Raw genomic sequence first — 18,502 nt, forward strand, 5'->3', positions numbered from 1 at the left:
TGCCTGTGTCTCTGCCTCTCTCCGTGTCTCTCATGAAGACATAAATAAAATCTTTAAGAAAAAAAAATCAGTTGTTTAAGTACTCAGCAAACACTGAAGGACAGGTATGAAAACTTGATCGTTAAATATATACCTACATTGTTAAACTGTTAGAAATAATACTTTTTTGCAACTTGTGGAAGAACTAGGTTTTTAAACTTTTTTTTTAAAAAGATTTTATTTATTCACGACAGACACACACACACACACACACACACACACACACAGAGAAAGGCAGAGACAGAGGCAGAGGGAGAAGCAGGCTCCATGCAGGGAGCCCAATGTGGGACTCGATCCCGGGACTTTAGGACCACGCCCTGAGCCAAAGTCAGACACTCAACTGCTGAGCCACCCAGGCGTCCCTAGGTTTTTTAATTTTGTAAATCAAATAAATTGAACATTAATTTATAAAATGCATATTGACATATGATTAGTCTTTTCTGCAACAAAAATTGCCCTCAAGGATACCAAAAACTTTGTGTCAGCAACATGCATGGTCTTCTTGCTAGGTTGCTAGAGAAGTCTCCCAGTCGTTAAGCCTCCTAGAGTATAAGTAGTCTGGAAAAACCCTAAACCACACAGCAAAGGTGCATGTGCAACACTTACACATGTCCACTCAAAACCAGGACACTGGGGATCCCTGGGTGGCGCAGCGGTTTGGCACCGGCCTTTGGCCCGGGGCACGATCCTGGAGACCCAGGATCGAATCCCACGTCGGTTCCCGGTGCATGGAGCCTGCTTCTCCCTCCTCCTGTGTCTCTGCCTCTCTCTCTCTTTCTCTCTCTGTGTATCATAAATAAATAAATAAATCTTTAAAAAAAAAAAAAAAAAACCAGGACACTGGCTGGGAGAGTGGCTATTCACAGTGCCTGGTTACTTTCTGCTTAGGGTAATGACTTGGTTAAAATGCTGCTGTGGAATTTCCTGGGGTCAAAGGCCAGTGAAAGCGGTGAAGGTCATGCACAAAGGGAGAAGTGTCCCAGGCTGATGAAACATCATCTACAAGGGGCCTGAAAGGGGTTTAGCAGGATCGTGAAACAGATGAAGGACTGAAGCAGGGAAATGCTTCCCGTTAGCCTGGAAGGCTGACCTAAAGCCTGGATTGTTTTGATAAACATCAAATACGTGCTGGTTGCTACAGTGATTAAGGGTCTCGTGACTGCCTATATATCTCACCTATATTTAATGTCTGACTGAATGATAAGCAGCAGAGGAATCTTGCAAAGGTAGTTTTACAAGTAGAAATTCAGGGACTCTTGTAATCTGACACTCCCTGCATACCCGCTTTCTTTTTGATTACCAAGTCTGTAACAACCAGCCTCACAGCAAAAAGTGCTGCTCTTTCTGCCCATGGGTCCTGCGCCTGTTGCTTAGATAAACTAAGTTGCACCATGAACGGCTCAAGAATGCTTTCTTGACCGATGCACTTGACAACCCCGCATAATTTTGCAGGCAGGGTACAGGGACGGGGCAAAAAGAATTCAAGAGCTTCAGTGCAGCTCAGTAAATCTTCTTGACACTCCCACCCTCCTCTGTCTTTCCTACGTGTCCTTTTTCAGAGATGTCCTGAATAGCACGACCCTTCAGAATGTGCCTTGTCTGAGTGTTCAGCAGAGCACCTCTAGCCTGTGGCTACACTGCAGGGAAGGACAAATTCCTGCCACTGGGCTGGTTGCTAGTGCCTTGGCCGAAATAGCATTGGGCTCAGAAATCAGGCTCTCCCTGTTTTACCTGTTCTTTGAATACTTGTATTCTTCTCAGGCACTGGACAGTCATACGGGTCATTAGGACAGCCATGAATCCTAAGAGTCCTAAGAGTGTAAGATTTCCTTCTAAATAACCTGGTAAGATCCCCTGATGAGCATAAAATCAAGATACATCTGACCATATGCTTCTAGAAAGGGACTGGCTGGAGCTAGTGCCCAATTGGGGCACTCACCCAACAAGAGACTGTTTCCTTGGGACTGGACCATGGATAAACCTCATGAGAAAGTTGCTTGGGTTAAACAGGAGTCCCCATACTTCCCTTTTATCATATCTCTCATTTGTCCTTCCCCTGGGCTATTTGGCATTCTCAGTCATGCTCTTAGATTAAAGGCACTTCTTCTAGCTTAGATATAGGATGCTTAATATGATATAAAATAGCAGCCTCGATCTTTGTGGCATTTCAGTCCATATACCGGCAAGTACTGAAGCCAAGGACGTAGTGGGAAAGTGAAGGGAGGTCAACATCCCTTCTCAAGTGGTACAAGGGCATCAGAGCCATCAGGAAGAGGGACACATCTTGTTACCCTGAACCCTGGGAACCTTTGGCAATATTCCTGACGGGATGCCATTCAGAAGCCAAGGGGGATTTTGGTAATGGATTCTTGGTCAATATATTTTCCTCATTTTGTTGGAATTAGCTATCGGATCAACTTCCTCAATCCCAAAGGATTCCCTCTTGGATTATCTCCTAACATACTGGAGTTGGAGTCAATTTGGACTTTTTTTTTTTTTAAGTGCCAAATAATAAAAATTCCTGCCCCAAATAATAAATATTCCACCCCTTTGCCTAACAACTGTCAATAATAGATAGAAACCCATTCCCCAGGATGTGCAGGTCTCTCTTGAGCTTGACTGCTCTCAGATCTCCAGAATGTACTTCTCCTTTTAATGGACTCTCCTGCTTCTGTTACTCATATGCTGTGCTTTATGTCTGTCCATGAATTCCTTCTTCTCATGACAAGGCTAAGAACTTTTGGCCACTCCTTTTGGTCTGGATGGTCAAAGCCCCAGGGCCCGAGGTCTCCCCAGTTCACCTGGCAATATCTTTTTGGTGACCATGAAGGGATGAGGTAACAGCAGGTCAAGTGATCCTCTTCATCAGTGAGTCTCCAACTCTCGCCTTCCTTGTGCTGGAGAGTTGCTTAGTCACTATTCTCCTCTGTTCTACTCTTTCTTCCCAATCTACCTGGGAAAGACCCTAAAAAAGGAAACAAAAATCGCTGGTTCACTAGATTAAATGCAAGCTCAGTGCAGGGGAGACTTCCTGTCTCGCAAGGACACTCATGCTAATTGACGGAAGAATGGGCAGGGGTATCATCTTCAGGGCACCTAGGAGGCTGAAGAGGTGGGCAGCTTGAGAATGCCCTCTTGCACCAGGGATGATAGTTTGATGGTTCCAGGGACATGTCTCTGGGGCCTAGACTTCAAGGCGTTGTTCTTGGGGTTCAACAGGGATGTCTCTACCTAGGAGATGGTCACTATCTTCCTTTCCTCTCAATCCTCAATTCCATCTGACATTCCCTTGGGATGCATCTTGAGAAACTGGAAGCATCCATGGAAGGCAGACGTTTAACCACTGAACCACTCAGTCATCCCTGGACTGTTTCTGTCCAAGCAGATGATCTCTAGGACCGGGAGGCCTCTCTCTCTTTGCCCTCTTGGCTTTCATCCACTTTCAGCCTTCCTGGAGGCATCTCACCTCTTCTGCCTTCCTCTTCCCTTCCTCCTGGATCTGCACTACTGTGGGTGCAGCCTACATAACTGGCTCCTACACCATCTGGGTGCCTCCCGCACCATTGACTCCTCTTCCTCTCCCCTCTGCAGTATCCCACTGGACTTACACCACCCACTTCAGATTCCCAGAGCAGTGTCCCAGGTAAAAATTGACCATGGGGGACAAATTGATTAACCTTTCCAGTGGACTCAGTGAAACAGAATTCGGTATTTAAACTAAGTCAAGCTTGTTGGTTTAAAGTAGACATGTCTTTAGAGTTATCAGCATTAAATATGAAACTTTTATTCTACTAGGGATTACTGAAGGTCAAATAAGCTTGTGTTACCTTTGTTAGCAAAAAGATGACTTAAAATGATGGTTACTTTTGTATGTCTCAGAGTTTTCATGGGTAATTGTTAAGACAGCTTTCAAAGTCTTTGGTAACCTGAGACTTTAAAGCTTTGCTTGGATAATAAATTGCGACTGAATTTGTTGGATATCTAGGTCTTTTCCAAATAGGATAAAGTGCTAAAGGCATTGATTACTGAACGTAGATTTGCACTTTCAGCTTCTTACTGCAGAAAAACTAAGAATATTTGGGTCTGTTGGAAAACGTGTGCTTAATAGATTTGTGCTTAATAGATTCATAAGTTGCCATCTAAAGAATTCTGGTGTAACAGTTCACAATTGGTTACTACTTAGTTTTCACTAGAGACTAGGATTTCTAAGAGTTAAAATTCTGCTAAATGTAATTAAGACTGATGGAAATAAGGGAAGCAACTCTGAATGAAAAAGTTGTAGGTTTATGAAGGGAAATCTTTGGAAGGGAATTTTATATGTGGTCAAGATAAAGGCTGTAATGAATGGATTTTAAAAGTGGACTGGTATAAGATTGAAATTCTGCTTTTCTCTCTGTTAAAAATTTTTTTCTTTAATTATTGGTCTGCTCTTGATAAAATATCAACCAAGGTTTTTTTCTCCTTTGCCCAGAAAACCAAAGTTTCTATGTTTTGTCTTTATCGGGTCTTTGATTACTTACATGTCAATGTTAAAGGAGCTAAGTTTTGCTAACAACTATATAACCCTCTATATTTGCCTTTGGAATCTTCTATTGCCACCTTGGTTAAATAAATAATTAAGTTTTAAACTTTGTAATGATTTTTTTTAATTTTTATTTATTATTTATGTATTATAGTCACAGAGAGAGAGAGAGAGAGGCAGAGACACAGGCAGAGGGAGAAGCAGGCTTCATGCACCGGGAGCCCGATGTGGGATTCGATCCCGGGTCTCCAGGATCACGCCCTGGGCCAAAGGCAGGCGCCAAACTGCTGTGCCACCCAGGGATCCCTGTAATGATCTTAAATCATATTTAGGCATGTGCTTTATAGCTTCCTAAGGTTTTTAAACACATTTTCTTCCAAAAAAAAAAAAAAACCCCATACATTTTCCCAGCTTTAAATTGTAAATGTAAATTTAATTTTTGACCAAATAGGCTCATTTATTTGGTATGTTAAGTTACTCTGGAAGAACTGTCAAACATATAATGGTAAACTTTAGGTTATGTTGCCTGAATAAATGCTATAACTGTTCATATATATATATTTTCACACACATATATATATTTTCACATATATATATATATTTATATGAAATTCCTGAAGTCTTAATGTTTTGATAATAAGGTTGTCACTTAACATTCTAATTATTCAAGTGTTGTGTCACAAAAATGACCAGATTTCCTTGCCAGATATACTGTAACCTCTCATCAGATCTTTAACCATGTTCATTTTTGAGTCTTTTGTCATTATAGTTATTCTCTTGCGAAATGTGTTTCGTTTTCAGTGAGATTCATATCTTTTGGCATATACAGGGTTTTTTTGACCTTTAAAAATCATAAAACTAAAACTGGTAAGAATTTCCAGAACTATCTAGAAGCTGCATGCAAACTAAAGAATTAGTACCATGGGACTAAATAAATTAAGGAAGAGGACTGTGGTTTTTGTGACTCTTATTTGAAACATTGCTGGTTCTCTAATGTTTGCTCTTCTTGATTAAGGACATTTTAAGATATGTATGACTCACAGAAATGTGATAAAATATTCATTCGTGAACAAATTGAAGCATTTAACTTTCCACCTGAACCCTGTGAAATTCCGAAATTCTCACTGAGGATTCTTTCTTTCATGGCAGTCACAGCTATTTGCAGTAAGAATCTGTTCTACCTGTAACAGGACACCATTGGAAACCCTGGTATTTTAACCAAGGCTTTGACTGGAATGTCATAACTGAGAGATGCTTAGACTCAAATATGACCATGCAGCTTTAAGGCACTAAGGTTGACTTTATGAAGCATGAAGCTAATAAAAGCCTTTGAAAATGTTGGCCTGATATTTTGCTTACAGAGTTCCTGGCAGCCTTACCAGGTGAGTGAAGAATGTCACTTCCTGGCAGGTGCAGGAATCTCAGACTATTTTGGGGACCTCCAGAAGAGGAATTCAACCAAATCTACAGGATTGCAGGCATGTGTGATGGCAAGTACTTGGCTTGGCTTCTGACTTAAAGAGGCTACTAAAAGTTCAATCTAGATTCCTTATAAAAAGTTCTAGCAAAGCACATTTTAAAAGAGCTGTATGATCAATCACCATTCTTGCTGAGCTTATAAAAATAACTAGGCCAAATTTGTTAAAATTGGACTTGTTTTACATGAAATTAGATTTGGCTATCTCTGGAAAGGAGGGTAATTATAGAGAAATTATGTTTTAATAACATCTTTGTAGATATTAAATTTTAATACTATATAATAAATATTTTATAATAAAAACTAGGCTAGATCCTCAATTCTTCTGGTTTCCTCAAATCTTTGGCTATGGCTTTCTAACTAAGGTTTCCAATCTTCTTCCATTCTCTTGACTTAGAGTCATTAAAAACTAAAACTGCCTTTTTTTCTAAAAATCTTAAAAACTGATGCTAGGCAACTTAAGGTAAACTTCAGAGAAATAGCTCATGTATAGATAATCTTGCTTGTTATTCTGTGGGGATAATAACAAGACTCTATGGGCATATGATTATGTGAACAACTGGAAAATGGGATGGAGTCCCCCAACAATTGTATATGTAAAGCCTTTTCTCACTGTAGACCTATCAATAGATAAAGACTATAGTGATCTATTAAATTATTCACTCAAGGCTGGTTTAATTCCTGAACTACTTAGTGAGTGTGCTAATCACATGCTCCCAAAATCTGGTTTAACTATATAGTTATATATAACTATAATTAAAAGTCTACCTCATGTAAGTCCTGGAAACTTTGAAAGATTGGATTTAAGTCCCACAGCAGGAGACTTAAATCCACAATAGAAAGGTCCATATTAGGTCATATTATGTACTCCCACTGCAAAAAATTAAAGGGGCATACTTCATGGGCTCATATATCTAAAATAAAACCTGCACCTCCTTCACAGGAGACCCATGAGCAGAGTAACGTACCTTCTTACTCCTGTGAACCTGCAGATCTCAAACTCCTCTTCAGATGACAATGAAGGTTGTATATTTTCTATTTGTTTTCTATTCACCTATCTTAGCTGACAATTTCTTTCCACAATAGGCACAGATTACGCTGAACCACAAAATCAAACAGCTTGTGGATTTCTTCCCATGTCAAGTACCTCTGGGTTACCCGGTGGATTTCCCCTCTACAAGGCACTATTGGGCACTCTCTATATAATTATATCTCAGAAATAATATATAATGATATCATGTTTCATGATCTATCACTAATCAGAATGTTTTTTCCTGGCCCCTGATCAGAGGACATGGAATTTACCAGGACATAACCAGACCTTTTCATACCCTCACACTCTTAAAATATTGACTTTACCAACCCACAAATTAATACCCACCAAAAGTGCCCAAGTTACAAAACCCTACTTATTGCTATGCTGGCATATATAAAATTTGGGATACATATTTATGGCTCCACCACTGGACAGCTCAGTCCAAAGGCAGTTTTATGCTGGGAACAAAGAAATCATACATACAATACCTGGGCAAATAGCACGTGCCATTTAGGATAGCTATCTTTATTTTTATTATTATTTTTAAAAGATTTTATTTATGTATTCATGAGAGACACACACACACATAGAGGCAGAGACAGGCAGAGGGAGAAGCAGGCTCCTCGCAGGGAGTCTGATGTGAGACTCAATGCGGTACTCCATCCTGGATCCCAGGATCACACTAAGCCGAAGGCAGACGCTCAACTGCTGAGCCACCCAGGCGACCCAGGATGGCTATGTTTAGAAGCATGTTCTCAAACCATTGTACTTCAGGCTACTGACAGTTTGCTACTGATTGGATACGGCTACCTGAAGTCAGATGGTTAGCTCCAGACAGAGCCCACTGATTATGTGAAACTCATCTATGGCCCTGGCTTCTTCCAGGGGGTTAGGTCGTTGTACTTTAGGTTTTGCCTGGATTCATGGGTGAGTTACCAAAACTATCACTACTCCAGCTAATCTTCCCAATTTAAAATAAAGATGGAGGCTCTCTGCTCTTCCCCATTCGACAGACAGCCGCATCTTCTGGTGCAGTGCCAGCCACATCCCCGAGACACGATGGTGAAGGTCAGAGTGAATGGATTTGGCTGTATTGGGCACCTGGTCACCAGAGCTGCTTTTAACTCTGGCAAAGTGGATATTGTCGCCATCAATGACCCCTTCATTGACCTCAACTACATGGTGTACTCTGCTAGAGAGAAAGGTAAATTTAGCTTACAATAGCTCGGCCTCCAAGATCTTATAAGTATTCTTTAACATACAAAAAACCTTTTGGAAACTTCCCACTGTCTTTATTTCCCTCATCTCCTAAGTATATAATCAGTTGCTCTTCACAATCCCAGTGCAGCCTTTTCTGCCCATAGAACACATTTGCACCAAAAATGTCTCAAGAATTCTTTCTTGGCCATTAGGTCTGAACCTCAACATTTCTATACCAGTTACTAATTGATTTTCACTGGAGACTAAGGTTTCTTAAGTTAAAATTCTGCTAAATGTATTAAGACTGATGGAAATGATAAGGAAAGCAACTCTGTATGTAGCAAAGTCAGGAAATAAAGAAGGTATAAGAAATAACACATTTTGTTGAGGGAAAAAGAAAGTAATTGTGCCCTAAAATCAGACTGGTTATTTAGAGAGAAAAACCTTAGAACAAAATCTGAAAGAAATTTGTAGAACGTTTGTGAAGGGAAATCTCTGGAAAAGAATTTTATATGTCATCGGGACTAAAACTGAAATAAATGGATTTTAAAAGTATACTGGTATATGATTAAAATTCTGCTTTTCTGTTAAAAAGACAAAAATTCTTTTGGATTATTGTTCTGTTCTTGATAAGAAATTGTAAACAAAGTTTTTTCTTCTTTTCTGCCCAGAAAACCAAAGCTTCTATATTTTGTCTTTATCAGATCTTTGATTACTTACGAAAGTTAAAAGTTCTCAATATTGAAGGAACTAAGTTTTGTTAACAACTGTACAACCTCTGTAGAATCTCTTATTGCCAGCATGGCTAGTTAAATATTGAGTTTTATACTCATCTGTGATCCTATTTAGCAACGTGCTTTGAAACTTTCAAGGATTTTAATTTTAAATGAAGTCTTTTCAACTAATTAGGCTTGTTTATTTGGTATGTTAAGTTGCTTGGGAAGCATGTCATAGAAATGATGATAAAACTTAGGTTACGTTGTTTGAGTAAATGTTGTAATTGTTCTAGAAAATACACGAAATATCTAAAGTTTTAAATATGTTCTGGTATAAGGTCATCACTGGACATTCTAATTATTAAAATGCTATGTGTCACAAAAATAACCAGATTTTCTTCTCAACTGTGTTGTCATGCTTTCTCATCAGATCTTTAACCATGTCCATTTTTTAGTCTTTTATCATTTTTAGTTATCATTCTGATGCCTTTGCCAGGTAAGTTTTGTCTTCAAGGAGATTTGTGAAAAGGACTTTCTAACAAACAGATTTTTGATATCCTTAAGATCATAAAACTAAACTGGATATGAATTTCCAGAACTAGGCCACCTGGGTAGCTCAGTTAAGCGTCTACCTTCTGCTCAGGTCATGATCCCAGGACCCTGGGATCGAGTCTTGCATTGGGCTCCCTGCATAGCAGGGAGTCTGCTTCTATCTTTACTCCTCCCTGCTGCTTGTGATCTCTCTCTAATAAATACATAAAATCTTTAAAAATAAAAAAGGAATTTCCAGAACTAATGGGAAAGCTGCATCAAAAGAGAATGAGAATTAGTAACATGGGATTGAATGAATTAAGGAAGATGATTATCACTCTGTTATGACTCTTGTTTGGAATACTGCTGATTCTTTAATGTTTGCTCTTCTAGATTTAATGAAGTTTTTTCTCTTAAGATATTTGTAACTTACAGAACTATAATAAAATATGACTTTGTGAACAAATTGTAACCTTTAACTTTTCTCCCTACCTGGACTCTTTGAAATTCAGAAACTCTCAGTGAGTATTCTTTCTTTCATAGCAATATAATTATTTGCGTAAGTCCAATGAACCTGTTCTTTTTGTAAAAGGACACCATTGGAAAGACTGGTTACATTACCAAGGCTTTGACTAGCCTGTCATATTTGGGAGAGACATGCATAGACTCAGATATAACCAGACAGCTTTAAGAAACTCAGATTGACTTGATGGAGCCAATAAATCCTCCCTGGAAATATCAGCCTGATATCTTGCTTACAGAGTTCTCAGCAGCCTTATCTGGTGAATAAAGGTCAGCTTCGGGATATTAAGACCCTGAGAAGAGAGAAATTCACCCATCTCCATAGGTATTGTAGGCAGAGACTGATGGCAAGTATTTGGTGTGGCAATCTAGAGATTCCTTATAAAAAGTTCTAGGAAAGCAGATTTTAAAAGATCTATATGATCAATCACCATTCTTTCTGAACTTATGTAAGTAATAAGGCCATGTTTGCTACAATTAGACTTATTTTACAAACAAATTAGTCTTGATTTGGCTACCTTTGATAAAAATGAGGGTGATTATATAGAGAAAATGTGTTTCAATAACACATTTTTCTTTTTTTAAATATTTTTTTAAATTTTTAAATTTATTTATGAGAGTCACAGAGAGAGAGAGAGAGAGAGAGAGGCAGAGACATAGGCAGAGGGAGAAGCAGGCTCCATGCACCGGGAGCCCGACGTGGGATTCGATCCCGGGTCTCCAGGATCGCGCCCTGGGCCAAAGGCAGGCGCCAAACCGCTGCGCCACCCAGGGATCCCTCAATAACACATTTTTATAGATATCAATTTTAATACTAGTTATTATAACTAGGTCTTGAGTTCTTATGGTTTCCTTAAATATCTGGCTATGGCTCTTTAATTAAGGTTTCCAGTCTTCTTTCACTCTCTTGACTAAAAGTCATTAAAAACTAAAACTGCCCTTTCTTCCTAAACCCCTGCAAACTGATGCTGGACAACTTGAGGTCAGCTTCAGAGAAACTGCCACTAAAGTAATGTATAGACAATCTTTGTGCCTGTTGAACTACAGGCCATTCAAACGGATCACTAGAAAGGTACCTGGGTGGCTCACCTGGTTAAGCATCTGCCTTGGACTTAGGTTATGATCTCAGAGCCCTAGGATAGAGCCCTTGCATTGGGCTCCCTGCTTGGCAGGGAGTCTGCTTCTCCCTCTCCTTCTGCCCCTCCCTCTGCTCATTCTCTCTCTCTCTCTCACTGTTTCTCTCAAATGAATAAATAAATAAAATCTCTCTAAAAAAAAAAAGTATCATCAGAGAGACATTTGAATTACAAATCAGGAAAATTCATCTGATTCCCACTGCTTGTCCCACTCCATCTGAGGATGCTTTAAGCCTGACATATAAAAAAATCTTTTCACTGGCAGTATTTGAGACTCAGACACTGGATTTGTAATTTGTTCTAACCACTGATTTAATTTTTTTTGTTTCCATAGAAGTGCCTCTTATTAATTACCTGATTGCTTGCCAATAAACAAAATAGTCTATTTGATGGGTAACACCATATGCTACACAATTAAGGCCTGAAATGACTTCAAAACTGCAATACATTATCATTTTATTGTGTGTGTGAGAGACAGAAAGTGTGAAAGAGCAGGGATGGGGGGTGGGGCAGGCAGAGGGAGAGGGAGAGAGGATATTAAGCAGGCTCCATGACCAGCACAGAGCCCAATGAGGGTGTCAATCTCAGGACCCTGAGATCATGACCCGAAATCAAGAGTCCAACACTTAACCAACTGAGCCGTCCAGGTACCCCAGCATTACATTATTTATTAAACACCAAAGTAATTCAAATGCTTAAAGCAGTTCTACAAAACAGAATGGCATTAGATATATCTTAATAGCAAGACGAGGGATCCCTGGGTGGTGCAGCGGTTTGGCGCCTGCCTTTGGCCCAGGGCACGATCCTGGAGACCCGGGATCGAATCCCACATCGGGCTCCCGGTGCATGGAGCCTGCTTCTCCCTCTGCCTGTGTCTCTGCCTCTCTCTCTCTCACTGTGTGCCTATCATAAATAAATAAAAATTAAAAAAAAATAGCAGGACGAGAAGGAAAGAATGTTATTATTAAAACAGAATGGTGTGTCTCCATTCCGGATTATGACAAAAATATAAGAGCATTACTTACAGATATTAGTAAACAGATTGGGGCTCTCAAAGACCCTACACTGTCACTTAACGATTGGTTGGGAAGTAGACCTTAAAGGGTCTTTATCACACTTACTTTTATCATATTAATCCTAATGTGTTATCTCTTTTGCTTTATTCTCTCCTATTGTCGAAGTACATGTAAACAGTTCCTGACTCCTTTGCCCAGCTAACAGATGATCAGTCCTTCCTTGATGTCCACTCTGGTGGTCTTCTGTGATTATTATTCATAGAAACAGAGAGTGACCAATTTCGGTCCATAAGTAGGGACATCTCTATAACACCGTCAGCTTGAAGTTATAGAAGATGAGCCCTTTGCCCTTCAGCAACCTTAAAGATTTAAGAACCGAAGATTGGTCAGCAGGGAAAACGATGAGGAAAACAGTGAAGCAGAAAAATGCTTACTCTTTGTCTGGAAGGCTGAACGAAAGCCTTCATCATTTTGATATAAGCAACAGATATGTGCCCATTCCTACACTCTTTAAGGTTCTCATGACTGCCTGTTTATCTCCCCTCTAGCTAATATCAAACTGAATGATAGGCACCAGAGAAATCTTGCAAAAGTCGTTTTACAAGTAGAAATTCAAAGACACTTTTGTAGTCTGCCACTCCCTGCAAACCCTTCCCTTTTTTATTTTTAAAAGATTTTGTTTGAGAGAGAGAGAGAGAGAGAAAGAGGGAGGGACAGAGGGACAGAGAGAGAGAGAGAGAAAAGCAGATTCCCTGCTGAGCAGGAAGCCTGACATGGGGCTTCATCCCAACCTGATCAGAGATCATGACCTGAGCCTAAGGCAGACACTTAACTGAGCCACCCAGGCACCCTTGCATATGAATGACCATGGGGTCTGTGCCCTAGGCCTCAATGTGCCCCAAACTGCCCTGCTCCAAAGTCTGAAGTTGCCTCTTCCTAGAGGTTTCAACTTACGGCTATCAGCAGCCAAACCCTCACTGTCTAGGGTCCCCAAACTTGCCTCTAGGACCTCTAGGATTCTGTGAGATCCAGGGTAGGTAACAGAGCCTTGCTCTTGGCAGATTTTGGATGTGATAGGGCTCTGGATCAGATTTTACTTGATTTAAAGGAAATAATGAGGGGCTCAGGCGATTAAGCATCTGACTCCTGATCTCAGCTCAGGTCATGGTCTCAGAGTCCTGAGATCCAGCCTAGATCTGGCTCCAGACTCTGTGGTCTGGGAGACTCAGGCCTCTTGTCTTTCTGGCAAAGGCATTCATTTCTGCACCTGCTTCTCTCTTGGAGAATCCCCTGAAGCAGGTGAGACTGCTAGAAAACAAAAGGCAGGTTGTCTGCTTTGTTCTTAGTTCCTACTAGGTAACCGGAGCCAATTTAGGCAAAGCCTTGCAATTTGCTTGGAATTGGAACTAGGGTTTGGATAGTCATTACCTGCATTTTTTTTTTTTTCAAATATTTTATTTGAGAGAGAGACAGAGAGAGAGAGAATATGAGTGGTGAGGAGGGGTGGGCGGGGGGGGGGGGGGGAGAGAGAGACTGAGATAAGCAGACTCCCTGCTGAGCAGGCAGCCTGCTGTGAGGCTCGATCCCAGGACCCAATCATGACTTGAGCTGAAGATAACGCTTAACTGACTCAGCCATGTGCACATGTGTTTTAGAATGACTACTCTGGCTGCAGAATGATGTGCATTAGGAGGGCTGACAATGCTATCATTTTTGTCACAGAGGAATTTCAGTGGTGACTGACTGTGTCTAAATTCAGTAGCTAACTTCAGTCAAATGAGGACATTTCTGTCAGTGACAGATGAGGGTTTTGCACTTTTCCAGGCTTCTTTCTGGGTCCCAGCACCACTCTGGGAGGGCAGAAATCTTTTCTCTTTGCTTTTGCACTGAGAATTCTCACCTCAAAAGCTGGACCTTGGGGTTGTTGCTGACTCCATCCTTCAAGCACAGACTTCAAACTAAAAAGATGTAAAATGAATTTTTAATTGGTTAGGAAATATCTAAGAGGCCTGAGAATCGTAACTCCTAACACCTATAAGCTAACGGAGTGTCTGCTGGCTTAAGGAACTTAAAACCCGCCAGTGTGGGCTGCTGGGTGGAGCCAGCCATACCACAGCCTGCCTGCCTTCTGATTTTCCCAGTTGGGACGCTCCATCCCAACTCTGCACCTCCAGACTGACCCTCTGCCTCTTAGTGCCACATGGCTCACTGCCACTGGGCACTTTCAGCAAAACAACAACTTTCCTCATCAAATGTACAGTCCTTCTGGAAATGAATTCTACCCCCCAAATTTCTTAGATCTCTCATTCGGTTAAGTCACTTGGGCTGGCAACCTGTCCTCTTGAATTTTTCCTTCTCTAGATCCTCCTGTCCACTAGGCTTTCAGAATGTAGATTCTGTGAAATAACACTGATTCTACCATAGAGGATAGCCTATGGACTCTCAAATCTAATAACACAACCCTGTGAGAATTATTACTGTGGGAGCGTGAGGAGTGATTTTCCTACCTTGACCTTCCTGTAACTCCTTCCAATCATCATCAGATAGTTCTCCTGAGGCTTGAGGAACAAGGAGAATGTTAAGTATTTCATTTCAAAATCTCCCCGGTATTGGAATAAAGCACATGAAAAGGCAGAAAGCGTACTGTTAAAGAGCATTTGTTTCAACACAATCTGTAGGGACATCCAGAGACAAGGGGACATGCTTCATTTAAACTATAACTCCACTAGACAGAAATCTCAAACTTATTCTGGTGTTTCTTCTATGCTGAAGTTAAAAAAAAAAGCATGACACACTCATTTTAATTTTTTATTAAAATATTCTTTTGCTTATAGGGACAACCAAAGAAAAAATACATAATTCTGTATGTTGTAGATCATTTGAAATACAATTAACATAAACTCTGGGGAATGTAGAATAGATTTTTAAAAATCTTCAAAGAAGTGTCACAAAAACAAACTTTAAATATGTGGCTTATTTATATTTACCTAATTTTTCAGAAGTCTTAGTTTCTTTTCCCTATTTTGATGCTACTCTGCTTTATAAATAATTGTTCAAAAATTCTAGTATCTTACCAATTTTGTTTTCTGAATCTTTAGAAATAGTTTTTCTAAATGAAAGCATTTTATAGCATTCTATGTAAACAAAAACTTATTTTGTTTGAATTATCGTTTGATTTGGTGCCACTATTTTGAGTACAATTTCTCCAATAATTAGGTGCTATGGGGTGGGAAAGGACCAAAAATCTACCTAGCAAAGACATGTCTTACTCTAGGAAAGAACCTTTTATATATGGCTTTTATAATAGCTGCTGATTGAGGTTTTTTTTTTTTTTTTTAATCTAGTTATAAAAAAGTTAACATACTTTTTGATTTCTTTTTTTAAAAAGAATTTTACCAGAGTTTCAATATGGAAGTGAACTATACTTTTAGAATGGTAATACAAGGTCTACATTTTAGTGGGGGAAAATACACTTACATTTTAATTTGGAAAATATTGTTATTCAAAACCTGAAATACATTATAAACTGGAAATGGAATCTTCTAGGTGAACTCTTTCAACCCGATTATAAACCACAAAAACTAAGCAAAACTGAATATAAAATTTACCATTACACTTAGGATTAATTTCCATTGGGAGAAAAAGTTGTAAGGAAAATTAGTTCAAATACAATATGGTTCAAGAAATTACCCTTCCAGTATAGGGGCAGAAGAGATATTACACTTAAAAATTTAAGAATGGAAACCTAATCAAGATGATAAATGTGGTTAAGAAATGTTTGTTGGCATTTTTAAGGCAACATTAAGCATGCTGCCAATAAACACAAAAGGATTTCTCTGTTCATAAGTATGAAATTATTTTGAAGAATAGCAAAGTGGAAATGAAGCTGCTAGATGCAGATTCTTTTAAAACTCTCTCTTTTTTAAGTTTAAAAGGCTTTAAGAAAACCTTTAGCTTTACAGGCATTAATGAAGAAGGGGAGCTAAAATGTTTTCCAGGCACTTTTAAACAGAGGCATTCTAGATAAAAGTAAGAAACAGATATTAAAAAAAAAAAACAAAAAAAAAAAACAAAAAAAAGAAACAGATATTCCAATGTTTTGCTATTAAAAAAATACATACAAGAGCTAAATTTTAGCTTTTTTTAAAAGGGCAAAAGTTTCTGAAAAGGCTAAAGTACCTTGAGTATTCATTAGAGTTGTCCGAAAAGAACAAGAAAAAGTGTTAAGGCTTTAGATTTTATGATGGTTAATCATGATATTACATATGATCTTGTAACTAACTACTACTGTTCATATAATGAATACAAAGTGTCTAAGAGCATTATCTATTTTTATGTACTAAAATACTTAGACATATAAAAAAGGTATTCCTACAAGTTATGTGTAATTCATAATGTACTGAAGAAATCAATAATTTTGTAAAGAGTCTCTGTGTTATAAATATTTATGTTTTAGATTCATGCTTGAAGACAGGTTTTATTACAATGAAGGGTACATAGTATTTAAGCTTCTCATTACTGGAACATATAAAACAAAATAGTCTATTGTGTATTTGAAATTAACATTGCCTTGAACAGATTTCTCTTTCATTTCATAATCTTAACCTCCCACTGTATGATTATACTTGTTTAATAAGAACATTTGATCCAGATAGAAACCTAAAGGAAGGATTACAATATAATAAAATAATTAATGTAAATAGTTTTAAGTTTGTTTCCAATAAGAATTACCAGCATTTTCAACCTTCCCTGCTCACACCTGTAAGTTCCTTCTTTATTCCCTCCTATCACTCATTATTGGGAAACATGGCTCTGCCCATGCTAAGGCTGAGAGGCTCATTCATTCTACCCAAGATTACAGCTTTTCCTTTTCACCTCACCATCTCTGTACAATGAGACAAGCTGTTTCTCTGGTGCTTTAAGTGGAGTCTGACTTGGCAGGCATTTCCCCTTCCTAGTGCTCGTTAAGCTGGTACCTTAAGTTAGAGAAATGCCTTAACTCTCTATTTATCCTAGCAGAATATTTAATGCAGTGTCATAGGTGTGCCTTGAAATTCTTGCTCAAAATTCTTCATTACTACCTACCTACAGAAGCACTTTGGGCAGAGGGATGTAAGAGATGGAGAAACTTTGCCCAAAGTTCTGTCAGCATGTGTATTACAGGATAGATTCTACTACGTAAAAGTTTTAAATTGTAAAATGTAGTAAGCATTTACTTTCTAAAACTAACAAAGTTTTACAAGGTTTGAAATTAAGCTTTTAACAGTGATCTTTATGTGGGTTCTCAGGGTGATATATGTGAATATCTACTCTATTTATAGAAGAGATAAACGAGACAAGGCACAGTGAATGACAGTGTCCCAGTAGTAGTAAATGAAGAAATTATAACTTATGTTAATGTGCTCTAACATTTTCAAAATCAAAGACTTTGGAATGGAATGCTAGAAAAAAAATGACACCAGGCTTTATGTCAGGACTCTCCGATCTTTCAAGGAATTCTCTGTGTGCTTGCTTCTCATATGACCAAGTTGTAAATGTATATGGAGGAGGGGGTTTATTGCCAGTGGGCTAAAAAATCAACTAGTTTTACTTATGATTTACCACATTACTGAATTTGTCACACTTTAACTCAGTCCAAATTCTTTCATCTTCTTAACCTGCCGGCATTCTAGTGCAACCAGTAGACTTCACCAAATAGATTTTTATATCTTTCTTGTTGACTAAATTGGTTTACATTCTTCTCCTTCTTTAAAACATGCAGTTCATACATTTGACAGTTTTACTACCATAGTCGATGCACTCTGGACCAATGCACTCACAGCAGGCGTTATGGAACCAGCGATATTTGGATGCTCCCATGGACTCACAGGATATTTTACACTGATGTATGGACATGCAGTCATCAAAATAAACCACAGTACACATATGTTCTGAAAAATAAAAAATTAAGAGCTCAGAGCAAGAAAGAGGAAAAGTAGGAAATGCTTTAATACCTGGCTGATATTAATAGTTATTCTTAGTTCTCTTACTGCTAGTCTGCACAGGACAGTGGATGAGTTGCAGGAATAAAGATCATATCTGTTAATTATATTGAGAAGGAAGTCAGAGTCCCCACTCCTGCTTTAAGAAGGTGAAGGGGCTTCCTTAGTCACTTTATCAGATTCTGGACTTTGATCTCAAAGTTGAAATTACTGGGCTTAACATTTGCTGTGCTTCAGAGCTGTGCTTTTTAAATTGGGCATTTCTTGGGCAGCCCGGGTGGTGCAGCGGTTTAGTGCTGCCTTCAGCCCAGGGTGTGATCCTGGAG

General features: G+C 38.9%; 2 protein-coding genes across 2 annotated transcripts in view; one reads left to right on the forward strand and one right to left on the reverse strand.

The window, feature by feature from the left end:
* The first annotated feature begins 8,048 nt into the window (after positions 1-8,048).
* The window catches only part of LOC121500280 (glyceraldehyde-3-phosphate dehydrogenase, testis-specific-like), a 37,693-nt gene continuing 27,239 nt past the window's right edge, over positions 8,049-18,502 (forward strand). The window contains exon 1 of the mRNA XM_041771874.1: positions 8,049-8,278. Within this exon, the coding sequence (XP_041627808.1) occupies positions 8,056-8,278 (223 nt within the window). The 5' untranslated portion in view covers positions 8,049-8,055. The remainder of the gene's footprint in view (positions 8,279-18,502) is intronic.
* The window catches only part of TWSG1 (twisted gastrulation BMP signaling modulator 1), a 65,494-nt gene continuing 61,981 nt past the window's right edge, over positions 14,990-18,502 (reverse strand). The window contains exon 4 of the mRNA XM_041771862.1: positions 14,990-18,125. Within this exon, the coding sequence (XP_041627796.1) occupies positions 17,944-18,125 (182 nt within the window). The 3' untranslated portion in view covers positions 14,990-17,943. The remainder of the gene's footprint in view (positions 18,126-18,502) is intronic.

This window comes from Vulpes lagopus, chromosome 1 (genome assembly GCF_018345385.1).
Source record: "Vulpes lagopus strain Blue_001 chromosome 1, ASM1834538v1, whole genome shotgun sequence".
NCBI lineage: Eukaryota > Metazoa > Chordata > Mammalia > Carnivora > Canidae > Vulpes > Vulpes lagopus.